General features: G+C 37.3%; 2 protein-coding genes across 4 annotated transcripts; both read right to left on the reverse strand.

Annotated features, from left to right (window-relative positions):
- Positions 1 to 655: 655 nt before the first annotated feature.
- Positions 656 to 6301, reverse strand: LOC110792015 (protein FMP32, mitochondrial). The gene is made up of 7 exons (XM_021996806.2): positions 5784 to 6301; positions 5364 to 5495; positions 5174 to 5233; positions 1665 to 1741; positions 1523 to 1579; positions 1346 to 1412; positions 656 to 1074 (listed from the first exon to the last, which is right to left on the reverse strand). The coding sequence occupies exons 1-7, from the start codon at positions 5967 to 5969 to the stop codon at positions 955 to 957; spliced, it is 699 nt and encodes a 232-aa protein (XP_021852498.1). The 5' UTR covers positions 5970 to 6301; the 3' UTR covers positions 656 to 954.
- Positions 6302 to 6821: 520 nt separating this feature from the next.
- Positions 6822 to 22676, reverse strand: LOC110792014 (zinc finger CCCH domain-containing protein 19). 3 transcript variants are annotated; one of them, XM_056827234.1, is made up of 12 exons: positions 22451 to 22676; positions 21834 to 22238; positions 21125 to 21803; positions 20580 to 20659; positions 19233 to 19414; positions 16348 to 17407; positions 16129 to 16256; positions 14766 to 14825; positions 14635 to 14685; positions 13402 to 13472; positions 8879 to 9030; positions 6822 to 8788 (listed from the first exon to the last, which is right to left on the reverse strand). In XM_056827234.1, exons 2-12 carry the CDS (start codon positions 22213 to 22215, stop codon positions 7107 to 7109), a joined length of 4527 nt encoding a protein of 1508 aa, XP_056683212.1. In that variant the 5' UTR covers positions 22216 to 22238; positions 22451 to 22676; the 3' UTR covers positions 6822 to 7106. The 3 variants fall into 3 exon arrangements, with proteins under 3 accessions (XP_056683212.1, XP_021852497.1, XP_021852496.1); XM_021996805.2 differs by having other exon boundaries at positions 6822 to 8785; positions 21125 to 22238; positions 22451 to 22675; XM_021996804.2 differs by having other exon boundaries at positions 21125 to 22238; positions 22451 to 22675.
- Between the last annotated feature and the right edge of the window lie 438 nt (positions 22677 to 23114).

The raw sequence follows: 23114 nt of genomic DNA on the forward strand, positions 1-23114 counted from the left end.
TATATGTATCAGCTTCCAACAAGATGAGATAAGTTTACACATCAAAAGTTGACTTTTCATCTTTTTTTATGGGAAATGGTGATTCTAGAATGCCAATCATGTTTGGGGGGAAGGGACAATTGGGACATTTGCATCAGCAATTAAGTAGGCCATGAAAGAAGTATCCAGCCCATTAAAAATTCAAACAGCCGTCCAACAAGGGCTGGTAGTTTTAGTGGGCCCCTGAAAACATGGTACCGAAAGTAAAATGATAAATCCCAACTACAAACCTGTTCTCATGGAAACACTCAGGCTCCAGTCTATGGCCTAGCAATGCTATGAGATCTCCGATTCCGCCATCTTTGGCGATGCTTCATCTCTGCCCTAGCTTACATCAAATCAAGGCTTGTGCGGTGTTCAAACAACTCGGGATAAAACACCCATATTTAACCATGATAAGTTATAATGTGTCTGCTGATATGATCATGGACACATGTGCACGATGATCGTTAGTTTATTTATATTCCAAGGTTTTCAAGGTGTCTTGGGCTTGCACGGTTTAACACCTGCAAATTCATTCTCCTATTTCAAACTGAAAACCTGCATCTATTATATACACTTTTCTACTGCACATCAGTATAATAAGTTAATAACAAAGCAAGAATTCCGCTTCAGGTGACTTTTATTCTTACTTCTTTCTCAATTCAATCTTCAGCTTTTCTAAAAATCGAATTCATTCATTAAAAACTACACAGATTTTAGACCGTAAATTCTGTACGGATATCCATTCTTGCATCAGGAATTCAATGTTAATAAATGAAGGGGCTAACTAAGATGTAATCACATTAAAATACCGGCAAAAAAAGATAAGAATGAATTTTAACTTTTTACGTACAAATATGGCCATAAGCTCCTAGTGGTCTTGAGAAGAGTAGGTATGCAGTCCTTGTAGCCATTCCACTTACCGAATTGCATCTACATGAGGATCCGAAATAATGCAGCACCAAGACCAGCAGTGGAAAAAAGAGTAACGGTACAGTACTTGATCAACTCAACCTTTCCAGCTTCTAGTTGAGCTTTCAGCGCATTAATTTCCTGGAGGCCACGTTTATGAACCAATTATTTAAATCCAGAGTCGGTCCCAAAATAAAATTGCCTCAAAAATGAAGCCACAAATCATCTCATAACGAGATATAACTGTAAATCAAACTATTCTTTTGTCAAGCAAACATTCAAACTAAAATGCCAATATACATCCAACCTTAGAAAAATACAAAATCCAATTCTTCAAACAGAAGCTTTAAAAAATAATGGCAGAATACCTAGAAGTCCTACCAATTAAATAAGGGTAATTGGTATAACTTACTCGATCGAGTTTACTCGTAAGGCTGCTGTTTTCTGCTTTTTGATTAGCAAGTTCATCACGTATACGCCTGAATGCAAATTAACTGTAATCTCAGGCAGAGTAAAACCAGGAAGGGTTCACGAGACAAAATACTGAAAAATTGCAAGTTTGAGTAAACAATAAGTTTTATGTTCTCACCCTTTCTCAAGATTTAAATCCAAACGTTGTCCAGCTGTTACCTTGTCAATCTCATACCTGTTCCAAACATCACATAAGCAAAGAACTGAATAACAACCAATTTTTAGAAAAGACAAAGAGTTATACATAACGATGTACTCACTTCAGCTCACTACGCAGCTTTTCTATATTACCCTGAAGCTTTTCAGTGTCTCTTTGCAACAAGGAAAAATGATGATCCTACAAACAATCAAACAGTAGTTCAGAGTAATAAATAAGAACATTACATTTTGGGTCTTTCTTAAGAAACCTTTCACCTTATCACACACATTAAGCAACCCAAAAAGAACTTCACCCAATAAAGTTGGCAGAAAAGTGCAACAAGACATAAAGTTGGCAGAAAAGTGCAACAAGGCTGAACGGTGAGGTGGAGAGTTTTCAATTGGCACTGCTTGGAATGAATGTTTAAATTCTTGAGGGTGTAACTACTAATATAAACTTTGTCCCAAATTTCAAGAATCACTTACTAGTTACTGCCCGCAAAAGCCTTGGATAACTATAAATCCAACAAATATCAACTTCAATTTTAAGCCTGATGGTGAGAGTACTGCTAATTAAAAGTCCACTATATTAGCCATCTCACCTTCTACTTCCAAAAGTCCCAACATAACTATCTATATCAACATCAAATAGTACCCCAATATCTGAAAATAGGCTCCTGGACTTGGTAGAGCGGGCGTAACAGTTCCCAGTGACAACTAACAACAACAGAGAACTGTTTTCTCTGATACACAGCAATGTGCTCTTCATAATGAATACGCATAATAATTTTTTTCCTTTACTCCATGATAATTAACAAGTCTAAAACTGTTATTCTTTTAACTCCAATGGAAATGGAAAGAGTCCCAAGAACCCAAGAAGATAACAAATATACAAGTTCTTCAGCACTACTCATAGTGTTGTTCTCCAAAAGATCCTCTAAAATGTGCTATTTGAAAGTGAAACAACTATTTCCAGATCATTACTGCATAGTATAAAATTATTAATGTTGGTCGGTTTCAGATATAAGCTTCTGACAGTTCTAAGCACCACAATAATGAATTTACGGAGATTCAAAAAAAGTAAACATATCATTGGGCATAAGATCCCTTGTCACGTAAAGAGGGAAGCTAAGAGAGTATTAAGAGGTAACATCAGAGTTTAAACAGACTGACAAATTTAGCTGCATAAGAGTTAGTTATAAGGAACAAACCAATACAGCACAAGCTGTATCACCTGACAAGTATGATAAGAAGGTCCACAATCTCCAAGAGAGGAACATCTTCTTCCAACTTCGTCCCTTTTTACATAGCTCATGTTACATTATTTTACTGCTGTAAAATCAGCATAGCTCCCTGCCTCCCTGGTCATTAGAAACTTGCTTGTCTCCAATTACGTACAGGGTATCAACTATCAAGGAGGTAAAAATGGTGTAAGATATGTAACTCCTGCTAAGTATGAATCATCCCACGCTTTATTTTTGCTTCAGAAAATAACCATGTAAAAGTCCAGGTAACTTTATAGGGTGTGCTTTATACAAGTTATTGGTATTTGGAATGACACGAGGTAAAGGGGGATGTAGCTAGGGCAACACGGTAAGAAAGCCAAATTAGAGGAGTTGGCATGCGAGAATATACAGTACTCAGTTCCTATATTGTGAAACTAAAAGCCTTCATCTGAGGATCTCGATCTTTAAGTCAGAAAGGATAACTTCATTGGTGAGTTCTCGCCAATTGCAAGGTAATCAACTACTTCATATGTTATTAATAAACCAAAAGAATCAAGTGCATACTGCAGTCAATTAGTACATAATATGCAAAGTTCGTTCCATTGTATTAAAAAATAACTATACTCCCCAAACTCTTTATCAAGATAACTCGTAGAATGGCCAATTCTATATACCACATACCCATACTAAATTAAATGAATTGTCTGCTTGAGAAATAAAAACCTCTATCCCAATTCACAATCTCATATATTAACAAAAGAGAGAGAAGATAAAAAAATGCAAAACATATACCAAAGGAGACAGAATCAATTGACTAGTCAATGACAGATTTCAGGTAGCATAAATCAGGTGGAACATAACACACATTGTTAACAAAACCTAATTCTAGTGATGATGTATCTAGAAGTATCTTAGACATGTGATGTGGAACCATGTAATATTAGACAAGTGTAGAAAAATCTAAAAACTAGGATACACCAACTATAGATATGTTGTATGTGCATAACTGAGAGGTGAGCCAATCAAGAGAGCTCCCATAAAATATGTGGGTAGCAACAAGGGTTCTACCAGAGAGATAAGTGAGAGACATGGGCTCTCGTAAATATTGTTGTACAATTCTTATCGATATAATCAATGATAAAAATGCAATTTTGTTATATTATTCAGGTCCATCAAAACTTCCGCGTGTGTCCTCAAATTTATATCATGGTATCAGAGCCGGAAAGTGATTACGACAAAATTAAAGAACGGAGAGCCAAGACATGAAGGGTTTACAAGATTTGAATGAAGTATGGAACATAGTAACAGAAGAAGAGGTAAGTGCTATATCTAAATTTTGTTAGAGTAGATAACAAAGATGTGAAAATTAAACTAAGAAATTTATGGAGGAAAATGGAAAAAAGTAAAAGTTGATGATAAAAATGAGGAAGGATGAAAAAAAAAGTAATGAAAATTTGAATAAAGAAAGAATTATAATATTTGAAGTTTGCTAATGACATGAGCATTAGCAGTGATGGGTAGTGACATGATAGAAGAAGAAATATTTGAAGTTTGCTAATGACATGAGCACTAGCAGTGATGGGTAGTGACATGAGCACCACAACAAAAGAAAAATTTGGAGAAACAAATGCCAATGGAAATGACTGGTGATTGTTGGTGACGTGAGTACCAACTAAGAGATCAACAAAAAAAATAAAAATTGGATGAATATATATTCAGAGAACAATGTGAAAGTTAAGATTAGGGGGAGCAAGTTGGTAACAAGAGTACCAACAAAAAGATTTGAAGATCTACAAGATGTGAAAAAGAAGCAAATTGTTGAAGATCTAAGGGGAGTATTAGAGGTAACTTTAGGAAAATCAAGATGTATAATAAAAAATCAAGTGATGATGTATCTAAAAGTATCTTAGACATGTGATATGGAATTATGTAACATTAGACAAGTGTAGAAAAATCTAGAAACTATTATACACCAACTATAAATATGTTGTATGTGCATAAGTGAGAGGTGAGCCAATTAAGACTTAAGAGAGCTCCCATAAAATACGAGGGGTAAAACAAGAGTTCTACCAGAGAGATAAGTGAGAGACATGAGCTCTCATAAATATTGTTGTACAATTCTTATCAATGTAATCAACGATAAAAATGCAATTTTGTTACATTGTTCAAGTCCATCAAAACTTCCGCGTGCGTCCTCAAATTTCTATCAGACAATACATTCAATTGCTCAAACATGACATTAATGTTCTATACTATAGCTCCGGGATCAAGTAAACACGTATTCAAGTTATCCAAATTCCAACCAAAAACACATCAACCAATTCATGTTGTTATCATCTGTCACAAAATTTCTCCAATACAAAAGTAGTTCACAGCAATGGTAAATGAACATAAAGTTTCCTTACCTGAGAGCTTTGTACTTCACCTTTAAATCTAGAAATATTTGAATCTTGAAGCATTTCTGTCTACACATTCATACAAGAAAAAGAAAAGATCAACAAGTTTAATAACAAACAGAATCATTTTATCCGCAGAACTTAACTTCTCGTAGGTAATACACGCAAAGATTTATTGAAATAAAATAAAATTATATACCTTTTCCATTTCTGATTTAGAAACAAAGGATTGTGACATATTTTCCATGCTATCAACCAAAACATGAATGATGGCAGATGTTATTGCCTCAGCCTGCTTTTGCGGAACACCTTGTTTTTCTAAACTTCTCACCTATATTCAACAACAGGTACACAAATTCAAGCAAATGAAACTAAATCTCAATATAATGGCAATATTCCGCAAACCAGGTAACAAAATTCTTTCAAACAGCAATTCATTTGTACTCTCAATATTATGGTAATGTTCAGCAAATCTGCCAAATAAAAAGTTCCTTCCATATAGCAATTCGGAGAGCAGAAATTAACTCAAACCGATTGAGAAAGAAAGATAAAGGGTATAATACTAAGATTCAAAGTGAAAATCCAATTAATGCCAAACAAACCGGTAGATGAAATTTACCAGTGCTAAAGTATCGAAAGGAATTCCACGCTGTTTTGCATTAGGAGCTTGAAGCTCAGAATACTGCCGCAAAATAGGAGTCAATCGGCTAATCTGCGGATTCACAGGGGCAAAATCTCTCGATTTAGCGAATAACCTACTCGAACTCAAACCGATTTGAATCGCCCGTTTAGAAGCCGCCGCCATTGAAGAATCAGATGGAATTTCCAAAAAAAATTATGTATAGCACACAATTCAGCTACATGAAATTGCAATAAGGCGAGGTACTTGGAGCACTATTAGATTGAAAAAAAATGAAGAATTTGATTCGAAAAATGTAGAAGAAAGTGGCGGGAGAAGATGACAGAAGAAAAAGTGGAGAGAAAAAGTATAAAGGGGGCGGCGAAAAGAATAGAAAATCGAAAAGGAAGATAGTGAGCAATTCAGAAGGAGAAGAAAGATGACGATGGAGGAATTTGTTTGTTAAGAGTCTTGGACGGGAAGACAGTAATACGGGCCACTACGGCATTGTAAATTTGTAGTTGTGCGTTATACTACAACTTCTTTGGATTTTGGACCATTGATACAGTACTCATTTTACAATTAATTTTGACCAATATGACCTTTCAAAGATTTGAAACCTTTATCAAACGAACAAAAAAACAGGGTGCAAAGTTTTTCAATATTTTGCAATATATAATTACAATCTGATTTTAATATGAAACTGTAATAAGTGATCCTGATTGGTAAAAGATACACTAGGTTACATGTAAAACTATACGCAACCAACTCGTTTGTTTTTTAATACTTTAAAAATCACAAGTTTTATACGAGTAGTTTAAAAGCAAATATGTCCTGATTAAAAATACATTTTTACAGATAAATAACATATCAGTTTTAAAAGAACATATTGTTAAATACTACACAATCACTAAAATTTATGTGCTTCTAAACTGTGAAAATATGCTTTTAAATTGTAAAAATGTGATTTTAAACCACAAAAATGCCCTTTTAAACTGTGAAAATGTAAAGCTGCGTATAACCAGGTGGACCTTCTGATTTGTGAATATTTCAACCAACTTTGAATAAAATCTAATAACCAATAACTTTGCTACTTCTAACTGTAAGCCCTCCAGTCTCTACAAAATCCGCTATTACACTGGTCAAGAAACTCTAAAGAGTACACAAAAGGAGGGGCAAAAAAGGGAGGAAAATTAGGGGTGCTGCTGATAACAATTTATTTAAGCATGTGACATACATACTATAAATTAGTGAACTGCTACCCCTCCTAGGATGAAAAATGACTGTACATGAGAAGATACTATCTACTACTGTTGTGAAAACTCAATTGTGCATAAAATCGCACGACGAACCCTTCCGGCAATGGCCATTTTCATGAAATATGCAGACCCCCCTTTGTCCCCCGCTACCAGATGACTGTCTGTTCCATTGAGCACCTCCACTATTACGGTTCTGGTCACCTCCCCACGTACCTGTGTTCCCAGGTGCACCTACCCAAACCATGTTAGTGCTTCCGGCTGCTGGGCTAGGCCCTGTGCCAGTCCAACCAACAGTTGCAGGACCAGATGGTGCAGGGCTGGTCATTTGGCCCATAGCAACTGCTGCTGGTTGCCCAGCCCACCCTACATTTTGATTCACTGGCTGTTGCTGATGCCCACCCCATGGCATGTGGGTCTGAGCAGGCCTCCATGCATTGTTTGCAGGCATAACAGGAAAGTTGGCAGCAATATTTCCTTGTCCCGAAGGATATCCAGAAGCATAAGGTGAAGCTTGGTTATTCACAGAAACACCACTCCACTGACTATAAGCAACTTGTGCGGGCAAAGCATTTTGATTGTTGGATGTAGTCAGATTTGTATTCACCATTTCTGGTCTTGCTACATAACCAGCTCCCCAATTCTGAGTATAGACAGGAGGGTTTTGTACAGTGCCTGGCTGAATCATATTGGGGAAGCCCTGACCAGTACCTAAAGCATTAGATCCCACACTCACTGCAGTATCAGGAGGAACAAATGGCTGGTTTGCTACATGTAATACCGACTGTGATGAGATTTGTTGGGCATTTACTGTAGCTGAATGGGAGACATACTGACCAGGAGCATGTTGAAAAGTTCCAATAGATGCTGTCACATTTTCTTGTTTGTTCCCAGGTAACTCCCCTTTAGATTGCTCAGAAACTTTTGATCTGTCTGCACCGCTTGGATCAGATGCAGGTGATATAGGGGTAGGAGAAGGTAATCGTTCGTTCCCTCGAAGTTGATTAGTGGACGTTTGCTTCCCACTCCAGGCAGCTGGGCTTCGTCCAGGAGTTGGAGAAGGGAGGTTAGAGGAATCATATCTGGCACCAGAGGGTTTAGGAGTACCCATTAAGGGCGATGAATTCCTAATATTTGAACCAACATCTAAATGTGATCCTACCTTCTGAAACCTTCCAGCTAATGCTTCAGTTAGAACAATAGCATCATCTTCGGTTTGCGAGGCTCTCCAAACTCTCAATGCAACAGGAAAATATCCTGTGTTATTCCATTTACGAAGCTGTGCTATAGAAAATGGTCCCTGGACCTTACCACTTGGATCTCTATAATGCCAGATTTTATCTGTGTCGTTAATTTTCCCATCAGTTTGTCCTACTGCAGAAGATAAAGGCTGTGTAGGTTCTGATGCAGCTGCCACAGAAAAGTCTGACCGCGTCCCAGAATGTTCAGCTCGAGTGCTCATCAAAGTATCAGGATTACTCCTTGGTTTCTCCCAACTATTTGACCTAGGTGTACCCTTGTCTATCCCACTACTCCAAGTATGCTCACTTTTTTGTGGGGAAAGAGCAGTGTCATCCCTTCTGCCCGAGAAACCCTTGTTAGACGTATTTCTGCCTGGTTCCCAACTTTTGTTTGGAGGTCTTGCACTTGCACTCCAAGAATCATTTGAAACAGAACCTCCTTTCCGTGGTGAAAAGGCGTCTCTGCCTCTTCTAAAAGATCCACTTTCTCTTGGTCTCATATTACCTGCTGAACGCAAAAAAGGGACTTGACACCTTATTTTCGGCAAATAAATAAATTTCAGAACAATGATCACTACATCAGTTGTTATGGACAAACCTTGTCTCTTATCTTGCTTTTCCGTTTCATCATCAGAAACACAGCTAGGATCCATTTTTGGATCTGCATGAACTTCCGGAATTTCATTCAACCTTCGTTGGCGTTCCTCTGGTGTCTTCAGCAGCTGCAATTTCTCCACACATTCTCTGAGCGTAGAGGTCGGTTAAGGACAACCAAGAAACTTACAATGTTATCACACTAAGAAAAAAAGCTTTAACATTATTTTATGTGACCAAAAAAGACTCCATCTATGTATATGACACAAATTATCCCTACAAAAAACTCAACTGCAATCGCTCATTTTTTCCAGAGGATGAAACAAAACCTTCTTTAAAAAGCCAAGTACTAGATGTCACTCCACCTATAGAAACAGGATCTTTTCTTAAAAGATCTTGTCAAAATCAAATAAATTCCATAGCATAAACCTCCAAAAAGACTATCTCAAACATTGCATGGGTAGTATCACAGTAGGTCGGCATAGTAGAGGGAGATATTGGTCAAATCACTCAAATGTTAAGACAGAATCCATGCAGACTATGCATTAATAGCAAAAGACACTAAGAGAGTTAGAGTGTACGAGGATGGGAAGCAATCCCAAAAAAATTACTCTAAGCAACAGAAATTCCAGCATCAAGACAACATCATCCCAATACCACTAAACAGGCAACCACCCTGATAGGAATCGTAGGATGGGTGAATCAAATGTATGCAACCTTACCCCTGTATTCACCCATTAACATATGAACAGATACACAATGAATAGCTATTACACATAAACAAGAAAACAAACAGTTCAGTAAACCATTTTAAACCAAAAGCCCAAAAAATTTCTGCAATTTAAAAAAACTGAAATTCTTTACGGGTAGACGGTGGTCCACAACTTCAAATAATCGCGGTCTCAAATCTTGAAGTGTTTAATTAGCCCTACTAACACTGAAATTTAACCAAAACGTTATGCGCTGGAAAGAAGGGTCAATATGCAAGATTTGCAGATTCACTTTGACATCAAACAACATTGGCCAAAGTCGTAAAATATAAGTTATATATCCAGACTCTTCACTTTTTATTTGAACTAAGATAACCACTGGGAAAGTAAGAGAGAGAAGTGAAAAAAGTGGAATACTGTAAGAAAGGATTCAAAAATAAGGTAAGTAGGAAAAAGGTTTTGAAAGAAGTAATTAGAAGTGATAAAATAGTGCGAGTCATATTCCCAAAACAGAAAAGGTACAAGTATAACATTGCTTTGAAACGGCCAACATAGGAAAGTGTAACCATTATTACAAAACGGAGGGAGTACAAGCTAAGGGCAGTGTTATAGGCATTTTGGCCTATGGTTGGAAAAAAGAAAAAAAAAGGGGGGGAACTATTATACGAGCAGATTATACAACTGAACTATAGCAGTGCATGAAAAATGATGAATAATCATATAGTATGATGAGTACAAAGATAAGGATGTTAAAATGTCTTTTGGCCTTTCACTGAGGAAAAACAAATAAGAAACATTTCTGAAGAAAATGTGGCACCAAAGAAGATAGAAGGAGAAAGCCTCAATGTAACATCTTTACACGTCATTCAAAAAGGGTGTTTCCAAACTCAATAGTAAGAAGCGGACATGATGTAAAGATAAGATATCATACATTGTTCTTTTCCCTGATATAGATGTTAATGGAAAAATTGCACACAGAAATGAAAAAGGATTCTTTTTTTTTTTGCTATAGTTGACTACAATTAGAACTCAGAACCAAACATATGTCTCATGCACAAATACAGAGAAAGAAAGAAGAAAAAATATAACACAGAAATGAAACTTGATAGTCCTAGATTTCCAGTGCAGCATTTTCATGAAGAAAAGGAATTGAAATCTTCCAAAAATAGAAATAAGGTTACAAATTAAACGAACAAAAGTATCCCATTCTTCAGATTCAATTGTAACTTGTGGTGTGAACACATCCCAAAAATAAAGGTACTGCATTAATAAAAGAATGGAGGAAGTAAATTATGAACCATCTACATCCTCCTGTTAGCCGCTCTCTGAATTTGTTCACCTATTTCCCAATGCTTCTACACTTTGAAAGGAATATAGATCTTTACAAAATTGACATAGGTCACTAGGCCAGTAAATACTGGACAATCATTAAAACTAGCAAATCTCCATATCACAACATATATAAGGAACAACCATGATATCAGAAACTCTAGTGCCAAAAGAATCCCACCTTTATTGGATGGACCAATATACTGACAAGTATACGTTCATGTGTTTCACTTGGCCATTCGCCAAAGACTCTATACTTTTAGCTCAAAGAAGTTCCAAAATATCATATCTGTGATAAAGGTTGTAGACAAGGCTACTTCATGGTTACAGGGTAAATCCTGTGACATTTTCCTCCATATTATCTGACCACCCAACTAACTTTTTATTACATATAGTATCGGTTCAAATATCATTCCATTATTGCTTGTCACGTTGAAATTCCGAATTGGAATACCAATAAAGTAACTGGTATCTCCTCAGTTTGTGTGCATAGCCCTAATAGGGCACTTAATTTGGAATGGAGGGATTAGGGAATTGCTCACTGCAGAACTGAAAACATGCAACAAGGTACACAAACCTTTTTATACAAAGAATTCTATGAAGAAACCCAACTACTATTCCTTCACATACATACCATCTACATAGACATCCAAAGGTCTGTTCCTCCACAACTCTGGATCTTAAGAAAACCATAGCTCAATGGAACCAAGAGTGGATCTGAAACTAAGAAAGAAAACTAGAAGGTAGAGCAAAAAGAATAGTATCAAGACAAGCTTGTTTTCTAGTCCTTATTCCAATGAAGCTATGATTGTATGTAATCAGAAGATTGAACTTTCACAAGGAAAGTACAGGAGTCTGATCCGGTTAGGAAGAAATGTTGTTTTGTGTGCATTTTTCATTGAGCATTTTAATAGGATATCCCGGCATAACCTTGGGAAAATCCTCAAGCACACATCAAAGAAATATAGTTTAGTTTATCATATACCTATTAGCTAACAGCTACTGCTCTTTAGTGTTTGAAACTAATTCTCCATGTAATCCCCCTGCTTTGCTTTAACAGGATTCAATGTACTACTTATACCACCTAAGATACACCTTTATTTTAGGGAGCCCATATGCTAAGAAACTCCACAGTTAAGTATGTGTGTGCGCTTGGATGGGAGTAGTCTTAGGATGGGTAACCTCCTGGGAAAATTTAGGGTGCGCATGAGTGAGGAAAAAAATACACTGTAAGAACTTGTGTGGTCTGTGGGTAAGAACTTGTGTGGTCTGTTGTTGGTCCAAGATGCTTTTTCTTTTTATAATCAAATTAATTCATTGATAAAAAGTAATACGACATCTACAAAAAGATTTGAATCTAATTAATACATAAACAATCAAATCAAATAAAAACTTTTTTCCCCATAGCTTCGATCATAGTATATCGAACATTCTGTATACCCTCTTTTATATCGCTGTGATTTACAGCCTTCTACAACGAGGGGGTCTATCGATTTGTTATAGCCGTGATAAACATGATTTATGTCCAATTGTAGTCGAAAGACCCCGCACATATTTGTTAATACACAAAACTTAACTAAAATCAAACCCACCATATGGGTACTTACTATACTGAAAATATGTAGTTTTATTAAGATCAAACGTACAAAAAAGAAAAAAAAAACATATTTCAAAGAAAGGGTCGGATATAACCAAATTTCCGAAGAAATTTGGCTATTTCCGGCCTAAGAAACCCTAATTTTTGTATAACATAAACAGAGAAGGGAGAGTGGAAATGGTTATTGGTCCAAGATGCTCATTTCGTGACAATTGGCCCCACCTAATTAAGGGTTGGGGTGGTATCACAGCGACCCTGCGGCCGCGTGCTGATTTTGTGGATCTATGATCCCCAATTAGCGGGGGAGGAATCTAGCAATCCTAAGTGCGTAATCCCCTGCTTTGCTTAACATGATTCAATGCACTACTTATACCACCAAGGTGCACCTTTCTTTTAGGGAGCCCATATGATAAGAAAATCTACCGTAAAGCGTGCTTTTCCGGGAGTAGTCTAAGGATGGGAGACCTCCTAGAAAATTTTCCAAGGTGCGAACGAGTGAGGACAAAATGCGTCGGAAGAACTTGGGTGGTCTGTGGGGCCAATTGTTGGTCCAAGATGCTCATTTCGTGACAATTAACTTCACCCTAATTAAGGGGAGGTGTTAAACTCCATCTAGATTCTATTCTCACCACCTTCCCCTCTCCCTTCTCAAAAACCCCAATTCCCTAAATTATATCCCTTCTAGTAAAGCTTCTCGTATTACCACTTTGCCTCGCAAATACAAGTTGTAGTTTGCAACTCTACAAGTTGCAGTTTACAGAGTCCTTAACCATACATGCCATTCAAATATTTGAAAGCTCAAACCAAAAGATATAGACAATATAACAAATTGAAACAATTAAAAAACAGTAAAAGTGCATATCAGATGTTATAGTACTATATAAAGGATATTCCTTCTTACGCCCTTTTTCACTAGCTCGGTCACGAAGATGGCTAAGCCTCACTATCTCTGCTTCCAACCACTGTGAAGTTATGGCAAAAAAAATTAGTAGCTAGCCTCATGAATATATTCTTTATATAAGCAATTAATAAAATAGTAAAGATTCGACTCCGCAAGAGCTAAACAACACCTCAGTGAACGTGTGTTGGTCAACAAGCTAAACAACAAGAACAACTACATAGTGAGTATCCTAGAGATAGCAAGGAAAACCAGCTGTACATAAGTAACATAACCTTCACGAAACTAACAATAATAAACCATATGATGATACATATAGTAATTAATGATTGGAGCAATAGTTATACCAACTAGGAATTCATGTCTAAAGTTAAGTAGAAGCACAGTATAACTGTATAACAGTTACATCCACAATAAATCTTATGCATTTTGCTAAAGCTCCCTTCTTCCGCTTCTTTAAAGGTGCTTGCAAGTCAACTATACTATATTATTTTCTGTGAAATTGAATAGCCTTTGATTATTGCAAGGCTACTACGTTGAGCATTGATAATGATAAATATGAAATCACCCCACTCTTTCTCCAAAAATGAAGCGGGGGAAAAAAAGGTATCTCAGATCAATCCCAGACTCCTAGTGTGCTGATTAACTTCAAAGAAAAACAGAAACATGGTTTTTCCGACTACGGTTTAAATTAAACCCTGGCGAAAAGACCTTTTTGTCCTATCATTCTTTTCCTGGTTTATTTTGTGGAAGCTAGTAAAACACTCAACCTGACAAGTGACAAGAGCCGATTTACCAAATTATATAGCTCCATTGAAAAACTCGGTGGAAGATTAAAAAAAAAAATATCCAACTTCAGGTTAGCTTTTAGAGGTAGAGAATTGTTTCAGAAAAGCTAGGAATGTAAGTCTTTGATGTAGAGGTAGCTTTTGGAGTCGAAAAAATAGTTATATATTCTAATAATCTAAATATTAGTTTTAACCGAACCATATCAGTTTTACCGAACAAAATAACATTTTTGATGACTAAATCTCGAACAGCGAACATCTAACAGTTAGTACAAGAGCTAAAAGTACTACGAAGGTTTATAGTTACTATAACAGCTACTTTTGCCAAATAGGGCCAAAGGCAGTGAAGAAGAAAGAAATACAGCTCGAGGAAACACTACAATGATCCCTTTAAGCAGATACTTAAATTCACAGAATGGAAGGTACTTAGTTTCTCACATCAATAACTCTGACTTCCTGGAGTTCCCTCGCTTTTTCCATAATATCGCCCTGACAACAGATCACAATTTGTTTCAGTAACAAATGAAGTCCAAGCATTTTGATCCTCAGCTTGAGAAAAATAACCTTACCACAGTCATCCGGCTGATAAGTCCACATTTTATACTCTGGCGCAACCGCTTGCATTCATCCTAGCACCAAAACAAGACAATGTTAGGGATGTTAAAGACTTAAAGATGCTATTTTATGTTAACAGCACAATATTGAAAACCATCCAAAGCAACAAAGCAGTTCATGAACTCTGCCATCATAAGACCTCTAGAAGATATTATGTATAGAGTCTACACGGTTACACCTGGATCTGAAAACCTCAACTGAAACCACCACCACCACAACAACAACAACAACAACAACAACAACAACAACAAAGCCATAGCGCCGGGCTCGGCTGGCCCGCGTGGAGCCGAGGGGCCGTCGGCATCCCAAAATGATTTGGGGTAGGCTAACATGAAACATCATAGGAGATCGTCATTGTGACCAATCAAACAAGAAAAGAGCGGGAAGTTAAAAGAATAAACAAGAGGGAGAAAGTGAATTTAATGAAAGTAAAATAAGAAGGAAAAAAATTAAAGAAAAATAACACAAGGGATAAGAAAAATAAGTAAAGTTAAAAACGAAAAAAATAAGGACAAATAAATACAATAAGTACATTTGAAAATATTATGTAAAAGGGAGCTAAGAAAAGACGGAGAGGGGAAAAAAAAAAAAAGAAGGGTCACTGTCAAGGATTTGTTTGGTTTGGCAGCAAACCGTTTTCCATTGAAAACATAATTTAGAGAATAAGGCAAATATAGTCAACCTCAAATAAAAAAAGCAACTAGTATTTTAAAGATAAAAGAGTACGCAAGCTTCTATTCATCCCCCATTATTTTAAAGATAAGTCCTTAGAAAGGGATTATATAAGAAAATGACACAAAAAATGACGAACTTTAAAAGAAAAAGTTTTTTTTGTTCTTTTTGAAATATGAGAACTTAACAAGTAAAAGGCTGTTTCTTCCATCCAATAAATATCTCTTTCTATTACCGATTAAAACTTTATATGACATCTTCACTTTCCCTAAATATTTAAATGTTCTTCCTTCCCCATTTGGAATGGTTAAATTGATTTTTAACAGAACACGTATAATTGATGAAGGTGGAAAAGCAGTTTGAACTACTGAAAGCAGTAAACAGCACAGTTTGTTCTTACAAAAGAGGTAGCAATACGTCAAACAAGAGGAATTTGGAATATTTCAGATAAATATAACCCCCCCGCAACCCCTTAAAAGATCTGAAATTACAATAAAACATATCCACATCTTTATTCTTCCACTAAGGACCCGTGCTGAAGTCACTTGTGCAACCCAGCCTTGACGACAACTAACCTTTCACAGACAAAAGGACAGCAAAGGAGCTAGGCTAAACAAATAAAAAAAATGCTTTGTATTTAATCACCTCTGTGAATTCCTGATTGGATATAGAATCTATTGATACGATCTCTGTCTTGTCCAAATTTAAGATCTCAAGCATATCATCAGTTGTCCTTTTACCGACTTTGTATGGTTCAGGTGCCTTGCTTGTACCTTAATCAGACCAAAAAATGAGGCTACATTCTGAAACAAAATGCTTTCCAGCAAATGAAACATCATAAAAAAAGATTAAAAATCCAATTACCAATTATTTGCACGAGCCTGTATATGTCCTGCTTTTGGCTGCTACCAGAAATTCTTATTCTGACAAAAGAGCCGACAACCTTGTCGTGGAACATTTCAGAGTCGTCCATGAGAGCCTCCATTAAGCACCGGCGCAAGCAAATTAAGTTTATGTTATGCATATCTATGGCAGCATAATCATCGAGGTTAGACTGCCCCCTCTCTTCACCCCTTTTACGTGACTTTTTCCCCTTACTTTTGCCTGATTCCAATAAATAATCAGCATCATCAGCGTCCAATTGACTGATTTCAGTATCAACCACACTTCCTTGATTGTCATCTACATGAGAATCCTCCTTCAAAAGAAAGTGTGATTCGAGCAGCTTCAACATTTCAAAGTGACCAACTCGTGGTTTTCCAAACAGTTTTTGAAGCATTGAATCACAAAGTATCTGGCTTTGTCGACGTGGATCACGAAGTTTGTTTCTTTTTATATATTCTAGCAAGAGTCCCTGCACATCAAACTGAGTAAGAACAGAATTATCACCATCTTTCATGTGCATCACAAACTCCAATAGCTCCTTTGATGCCCACTCAGTATTGCCTTCCACAGAAATTCTACCATTGCCAGCCCTTGAACGGGACTTGGACAGCCTTCTGGCTCTTTTCCCCCTCTTGTTACCTGAATCTTGGTTCCCAGAAGAATCTTCTGAATCTGAAAGTTCCTCCTTGGACTGAGCTTTTGGCCTCCTTTTAGACTTCCTTTTCACTGTGCCTGCTTCCTTCTCTGTCGAACTGTCTGTACCAGAATCTACAGGTTTCGACTTCCTCTTGGCCCTTGTCCTTCTTGAATCAGTCACTTCTAAGTTTGGATGAGAGCTGTCAGAATCAGTACCTGCATCATTATTACCCTCATGTAATTCAACTGGTGCTTGTCGTCTACCAGTTGCATCAGAATCTCTCCATGGATTTTTCGCCTGCGCTAGCTCATCAGAAGTAATACACAGCTTCCCTTTTTGTTCGATCCAGTAATCTTTAAATAGAAAATTCCAACTACTTTTGTCATCGAAAGCAGCACGGCCCTGAAAAAAGAAAGATTGAGAAAGATAAATTCAAACTTCAACGTGATGCAGAACTTAATGCAAGGCCAAAGAGATGCAACGGGTGTATTAACCCCCACCAAGCACACACAATGCATAACTTGATGAATTCATTTCCCCTTCAATCTAATGAAGCAGATCATAAATAAGTCCAAGAATCGCCAACAGGGCCCAACAGGCCAACACCTCAAGTAAAAGTTTCCACTAAGCAAGTTATTTTATGTGACAAAAGAAAAACACCACAACTAAGTATTAAATCAGATATCAAAACAATTATTTTTTAAAAAAGAAAAAAGAAAAAGAGAAGAAGTGAGCGCAATTTTCACTAAATTATAAACATATAGCGGGACTAACAGGAATACGGCCCTGAATAGCTCGGCATAGCATAAACAGAAAAGTTGACTCCCTCGATTTTCCACTATATTTAAGACCCTAAACGATATTTGTATAACATCAGTTGATTACCTCCTAGTTAAAAGATTATGTGCTATGTAGGTCCAGTCTACCCAGTAAAATTAAACAAGTGGATGCTTCAAAGGCACTGTAGTGCTGTGCTCCTTCCAGAACCTTTGACAAGAAGGTATGATCATAAATAGAGGCTGATTTCACTGTGTTAGCAGAGATAGCTTTCATTTGGATAGGGTAGCAGTACGTGCCTGCATTGTGCAAAAATTAATTTAAATTTGTGACATGTTAGGCTCAGCCTCTGAAGAACAAGAAAATCCCTACGTCCTTGAAAAAGATTTTTGAAAAAAAGAACTTGTGAAAGTCACTGTCCCACTCCATTTCTACAGTTCCTTACAATACAAAAGACAAAAACACACAAAAACCAAAGCAAATGTGACCAACTCCAGAGGGAGTATCTCCTTCTAGCACTTCCAATATCCAAACGCCTCCTCCTACTTTAGTTCCACTTGCAGTGAAACTGCCTCCCCACAACCTCCATTTGTATCTCCCCCTCCCACAATTTTACAAACTCTTTCTTTCTCTATCCTATGCAACATACCACAACATGAGACAACTGGTTAACTCAGTGACAAGATCATCTATAGATCTATACCGCTTTATCTTTAACACCTCGCCATCCTTAAACATGAAGAGTTACGGTTTTCAATTATTCTTAGTTGGTGGAACAAAAAGATACAATTAATAAAATTGTTTGACAAGCATTATCATATTGTTGATAACCTACTTGCTTCACAGTTTCCATTATTTTTGAATTGTGTTAGGATAGTTTCTCCATCTGTGGAAGTTTGTTTTTGTCTTGGCCAGAATTTTTTCTTTGTCTTGCTTATGGTGGGAGGCTTTTTCCTTTTTTTATTTATTATTCAAAAGATTTCTCTGTTAGAGCATAGTATCCCATTTCTCTTGACCATTCATTAAAATACTCAAAAAGAGTTTTTAGAACAATTAATTTTGACATCACATGTATCATATATGGAAGTCACTAAGAGATATACATAGTTATCTCTTGCGTAGAACAATGAAAAGAGGAAGTCTTAATCTGATGGAACCAAGAAAATCACAATCAGTTGGTTTTGATTTATAATGGACTAAACCAAAATGGTTCGCTAAAACCGCAACAGCCTCTTTTAATTGTGGGATAGGGTGTGGATATTGCCTTTCAAATCAAGAGTCTAATGAAAGTAGCTTTGAGTTGGCACTGAAGTAAATTGACAAAACAACAATTGGCATACATTTGTGTTTGACATCCACGCCAGCAACGAGAGATCGTATTTCAACACCGGAAATAGAAAGAGGAAAATAAGTACTTAAAATTATAAAAACAAAGGAAACGAGTATGTACCATCTCGTTTTGTTCACTACTTTCAATCACCATTACAGTTTTCATGCAGGAGTCACAAAAGCCTTTGCTTCCTCTAACACAAAATACAGCAGCATCTTTACTGCATCCTTTGCATAGTGAAAATGTACAGGTATAACACAAAAAGTATGCGTTCTTCCCACACTGGTTACAGAGATGCCAACCTGCATAAGGGAAAAAGAAATATAATTCAACCATTGTGGTACGGGAAAAGAGGGGAATCAACATAATGTGAGATGAACTAAACATACTTCATAATGCTCAAGAACATGGAGCAAGTAGCAATCAGATCATCACTAACTATAAAAAAGTTCAAACCAGAAACTCTTAGTAGGTTTCACAGTTGTGATGCCAAACAGCATAGCAACAAGGAATATGTCGTTTCGTCTAAAACTTAAACTTATCATTTTGATACCAATACATGGGATTCAGACGCTGTGGATGTGGACCTTATACTCACCTATGATCATAGTATGCATGCCCACATAATAATTGCAAATCATACAATGTTCCAAGTTTCTTAATTACCGTGAAAAACGTCAAGCAGGAAACCATTATGGGATGGAGGGAGTTAAAAACAAGACACTCCAGGAATCATGATCCATTTGTTTGATTTTCATCAGAGAAATTCAAGACATAAAATTATATGAAATACACAAAAATTGCATCTCAAGTTACAGCTTCGGAAATTCTTCCATTCCCCATCCTCTGGGTTGGTGTATAGAGTGAAAGCTTCCAAATGACAATAATCTCTCAAGCAAGACTAACATGAGGAGAACATGGAAAGGGCCAAAGTAAAGGATAAAAACCAAACTATAAGCGTTTCGCAAAGTTACCATAAAGAGATAGCATATGGGACTTCTAATTCTATCACCGTCAACTCATATCATACAAAGAATACCGGTGAAAATTGCGCAATGAGCAATGTCAGTACTCCAGTGACGAGTAAATATCAATGAATTCCCTAGCATAGGTTTCAAATTGAAATGTTGTTTTACAGTCAATTGGTCAAATACTGGGCTTAATGTGAACAACTGGTTTTGATTACTAGCTTCCTACCTTCCTAGCAGGTGGAGATGACAAAAAGATCTAAGAAAAACTTGTGTAAGTTGTTAGCTGGCACTGAGAACATGCATTAAGAAAACTAGCTATTACAGACGCCCTTAAGTAATGACTGTAAAGTGTAAAGTGTCCACACACATATCAACACTTGAGACAGTCACATGGGACTAAAGGAGATTATTGCAAATAAACAGACAAGGGAAACATGAAAATTTTGCTTGTATAACAAATCCACAAAGCACAAAATTATGCAATCTGCATACTTACCGCAATTCCACCGACCCTTTGTTTGGAAAAACTCGTCATCATGATCCACACATGAAGGATGATATGCCTTCGGGCAGCCCCTGAACCACCAAGAACATAAGCTTAATATAATAGCATCATATAGTAGTCCCTCTTCTTTACATCAGTGACGTCGGTCTCCTAACCAATTTTATTATTTCATAATATCTAGAAACATTGAAGTAACTATGGAATAGCACATCTTTATTAAAACGCCAATTAATATTCTACTCCCTCCATAAGTATTAGACCACTTAATTTAGCTTTTCGCGTTTCACATTATTTGCCACTTAAATATCAATGCACTATTCCATGACCACTTAAATACAATATCCATAAAAGTTGTGCAATAACTCAAACAACAATGAAACCGGAACAAAAGGTATTAATCTAATAAGCATACCAAATAGAAGTGCAATAACTAACAAGTTTTTGTTAAGCAATAAGGGAGTATAAACTAGCATACAGTCAAGTTTGCAACAACTAACAAAGAAAAAAAAGTTCTTATCACATGTAAAGGAACAAACCTCCGGTCACAGAGCACGAGGTCCCCTCCATCAAGACATACAAAGCAAACATCTTCACCTACAGTCTTCCTTGCGGGTGTCTTCACTGGGGTAGTTGCCTTAGAACTCCGTCCACGTCTCCGCTTCCCACCACTACCACTGCCACTGCCAGACTTCCCCACCTCAGTCTCCATCTCCATTTCTGTGTCAGCAATGGGCGTCTCATCCTCTCTCACCTGTTTATCATCTTTTCCCACAACCGGCGATGCTGAATCCTCCATTTCCTCACCTCCTTCTTCTCCCACCACCTCTTCCTCGCCTCCTTCTCCCAACACTTTTTCCTCACCTTCCTCTTCTCCCACCACTACTTCATCCTTCTCAGCTTCCCCACATCCCCGTCCTCCTTCTCCCACCACATCTTCCACCTTCTCCAACTCCCCTTTTTCTTCTTCCTCCTTCAACATAACCTCATCACTTCCCTCCTCGCCGTTATTTCTGTTCTCCGCCTTCTCCTCAGTCACTTCCTCGGTTTTCAACTCCATCTCTTCCATTTCTACAACATTGTCATCAACAGCTGCAATTTCCTCTCTTTCTCCTCCAGCTTCCTCCTCTCCTCCCACCAACTCTTCCCCCTTTTCAGCTTCCTTGCCTCCTTCCTCCTTGACAGCTTTTTCGTCTTCTGCCAACACTTTTTCCTCACCTACCTCTTCTGCCAACACTTTTTCCTCACATCCCTCTTCACCCAACACTTCTTCCTCACATCCCTCTTCTCCCAACATTTCCTCCTCCTCCTCCTCCTCAGCTTCCCCAACTCCTTGTCCTTCTTCTCCCACTACTTCTTGCACCTTCTCCAACTCCTCCTTATCTTCTTCCTCTTTCACCATAACCTCCTCACCGGCATGCCTGTTTTCCCCCTTCTCCTCAATCACTTCCTCGGTTATCAACTCCAACTCCTCCATTTTTACAACATCATCATCAACAGCTGCAATATCCTCTCTTTCTCCTCCGGCATTTTCCACTTCAACATCCTCCTGTTTCGGTTCCTCAACCGTCTCTTCCTTGTTTCCTCCTCTTTCAGTATTTTTCTCGGTATTCATCTCCAACTCTTCCATGTTCAAATTGGCATCATCCACAGCTGTGGCTCCCAAGGAGTTTGTCAGAAAATCGAAATATATCAAAAGGGATTATAAGAATTTCAAGTAGAATTGTGAGAATCATATCAAAACAAAGCTAACAAAAAACCCAACATAATAAAATTAACAATGTGGAAAATTGCGTTCTTGAATCAATAAAAGATACAAATAAAACCAACAGAAAAATCGATACAAAATACTAGTAGATAATTACCGAGATTAGCAGCAGCAGAGAAGGGGAGGTGGTTGGCAGAGGAGCTGCCTGCCGACTAGAGATACACCTACAACTGTAACTACAACTACCACTGCAAGATGCTGCTTTTGTGTTAGGGTTTCAAGAGGAGAAGGTTGCGGGAGGAGGGGGAAGGAGATGCAGAGGAGGTGCGACTACGCGAATTGCCAGATTTTGGAGTTTCAGGAGAGAGAAATTTTTTAACTATAGCTTTAATTTACTTTTACTTTTATTCACGCGATACCGTGCGTGGTCATTTATGCCGAAGTCCTACGTATGATTGTATGAATATTGCAAGCGAAAAGGAGCGATTTCCTTCAATATTGTTTAAAGAACGTCAAATTCCCAAAATGCGCCACTTTTTAACTTAATTCCCACCATACTATCCACGTCAGCATTAAAATCGGTTTTTTTTCTTTTAACGAAGCGACACTAAACCGCTATCTCAGGTAGCGGTTGACTTAAGTAAACCGCTATCTGAGATGGCGGTTTATAATCACGTACTATTTATAAATGGTAAAAAAAAAAAAAAAAAAAAAAAAAAAAAAAAAAAAAAAAAAACTGCATTTGCTAGGGGTTGAACCCACGACCTGCTGCTTAGGAAACAAACACTCTATCCACTGAGCTACAGACACTAATGTTGATA

The sequence above is a fragment of the Spinacia oleracea genome, chromosome 4 (assembly GCF_020520425.1).
Source record: "Spinacia oleracea cultivar Varoflay chromosome 4, BTI_SOV_V1, whole genome shotgun sequence".
In the NCBI taxonomy this organism is placed as follows: Eukaryota; Viridiplantae; Streptophyta; class Magnoliopsida; order Caryophyllales; family Amaranthaceae; genus Spinacia; species Spinacia oleracea.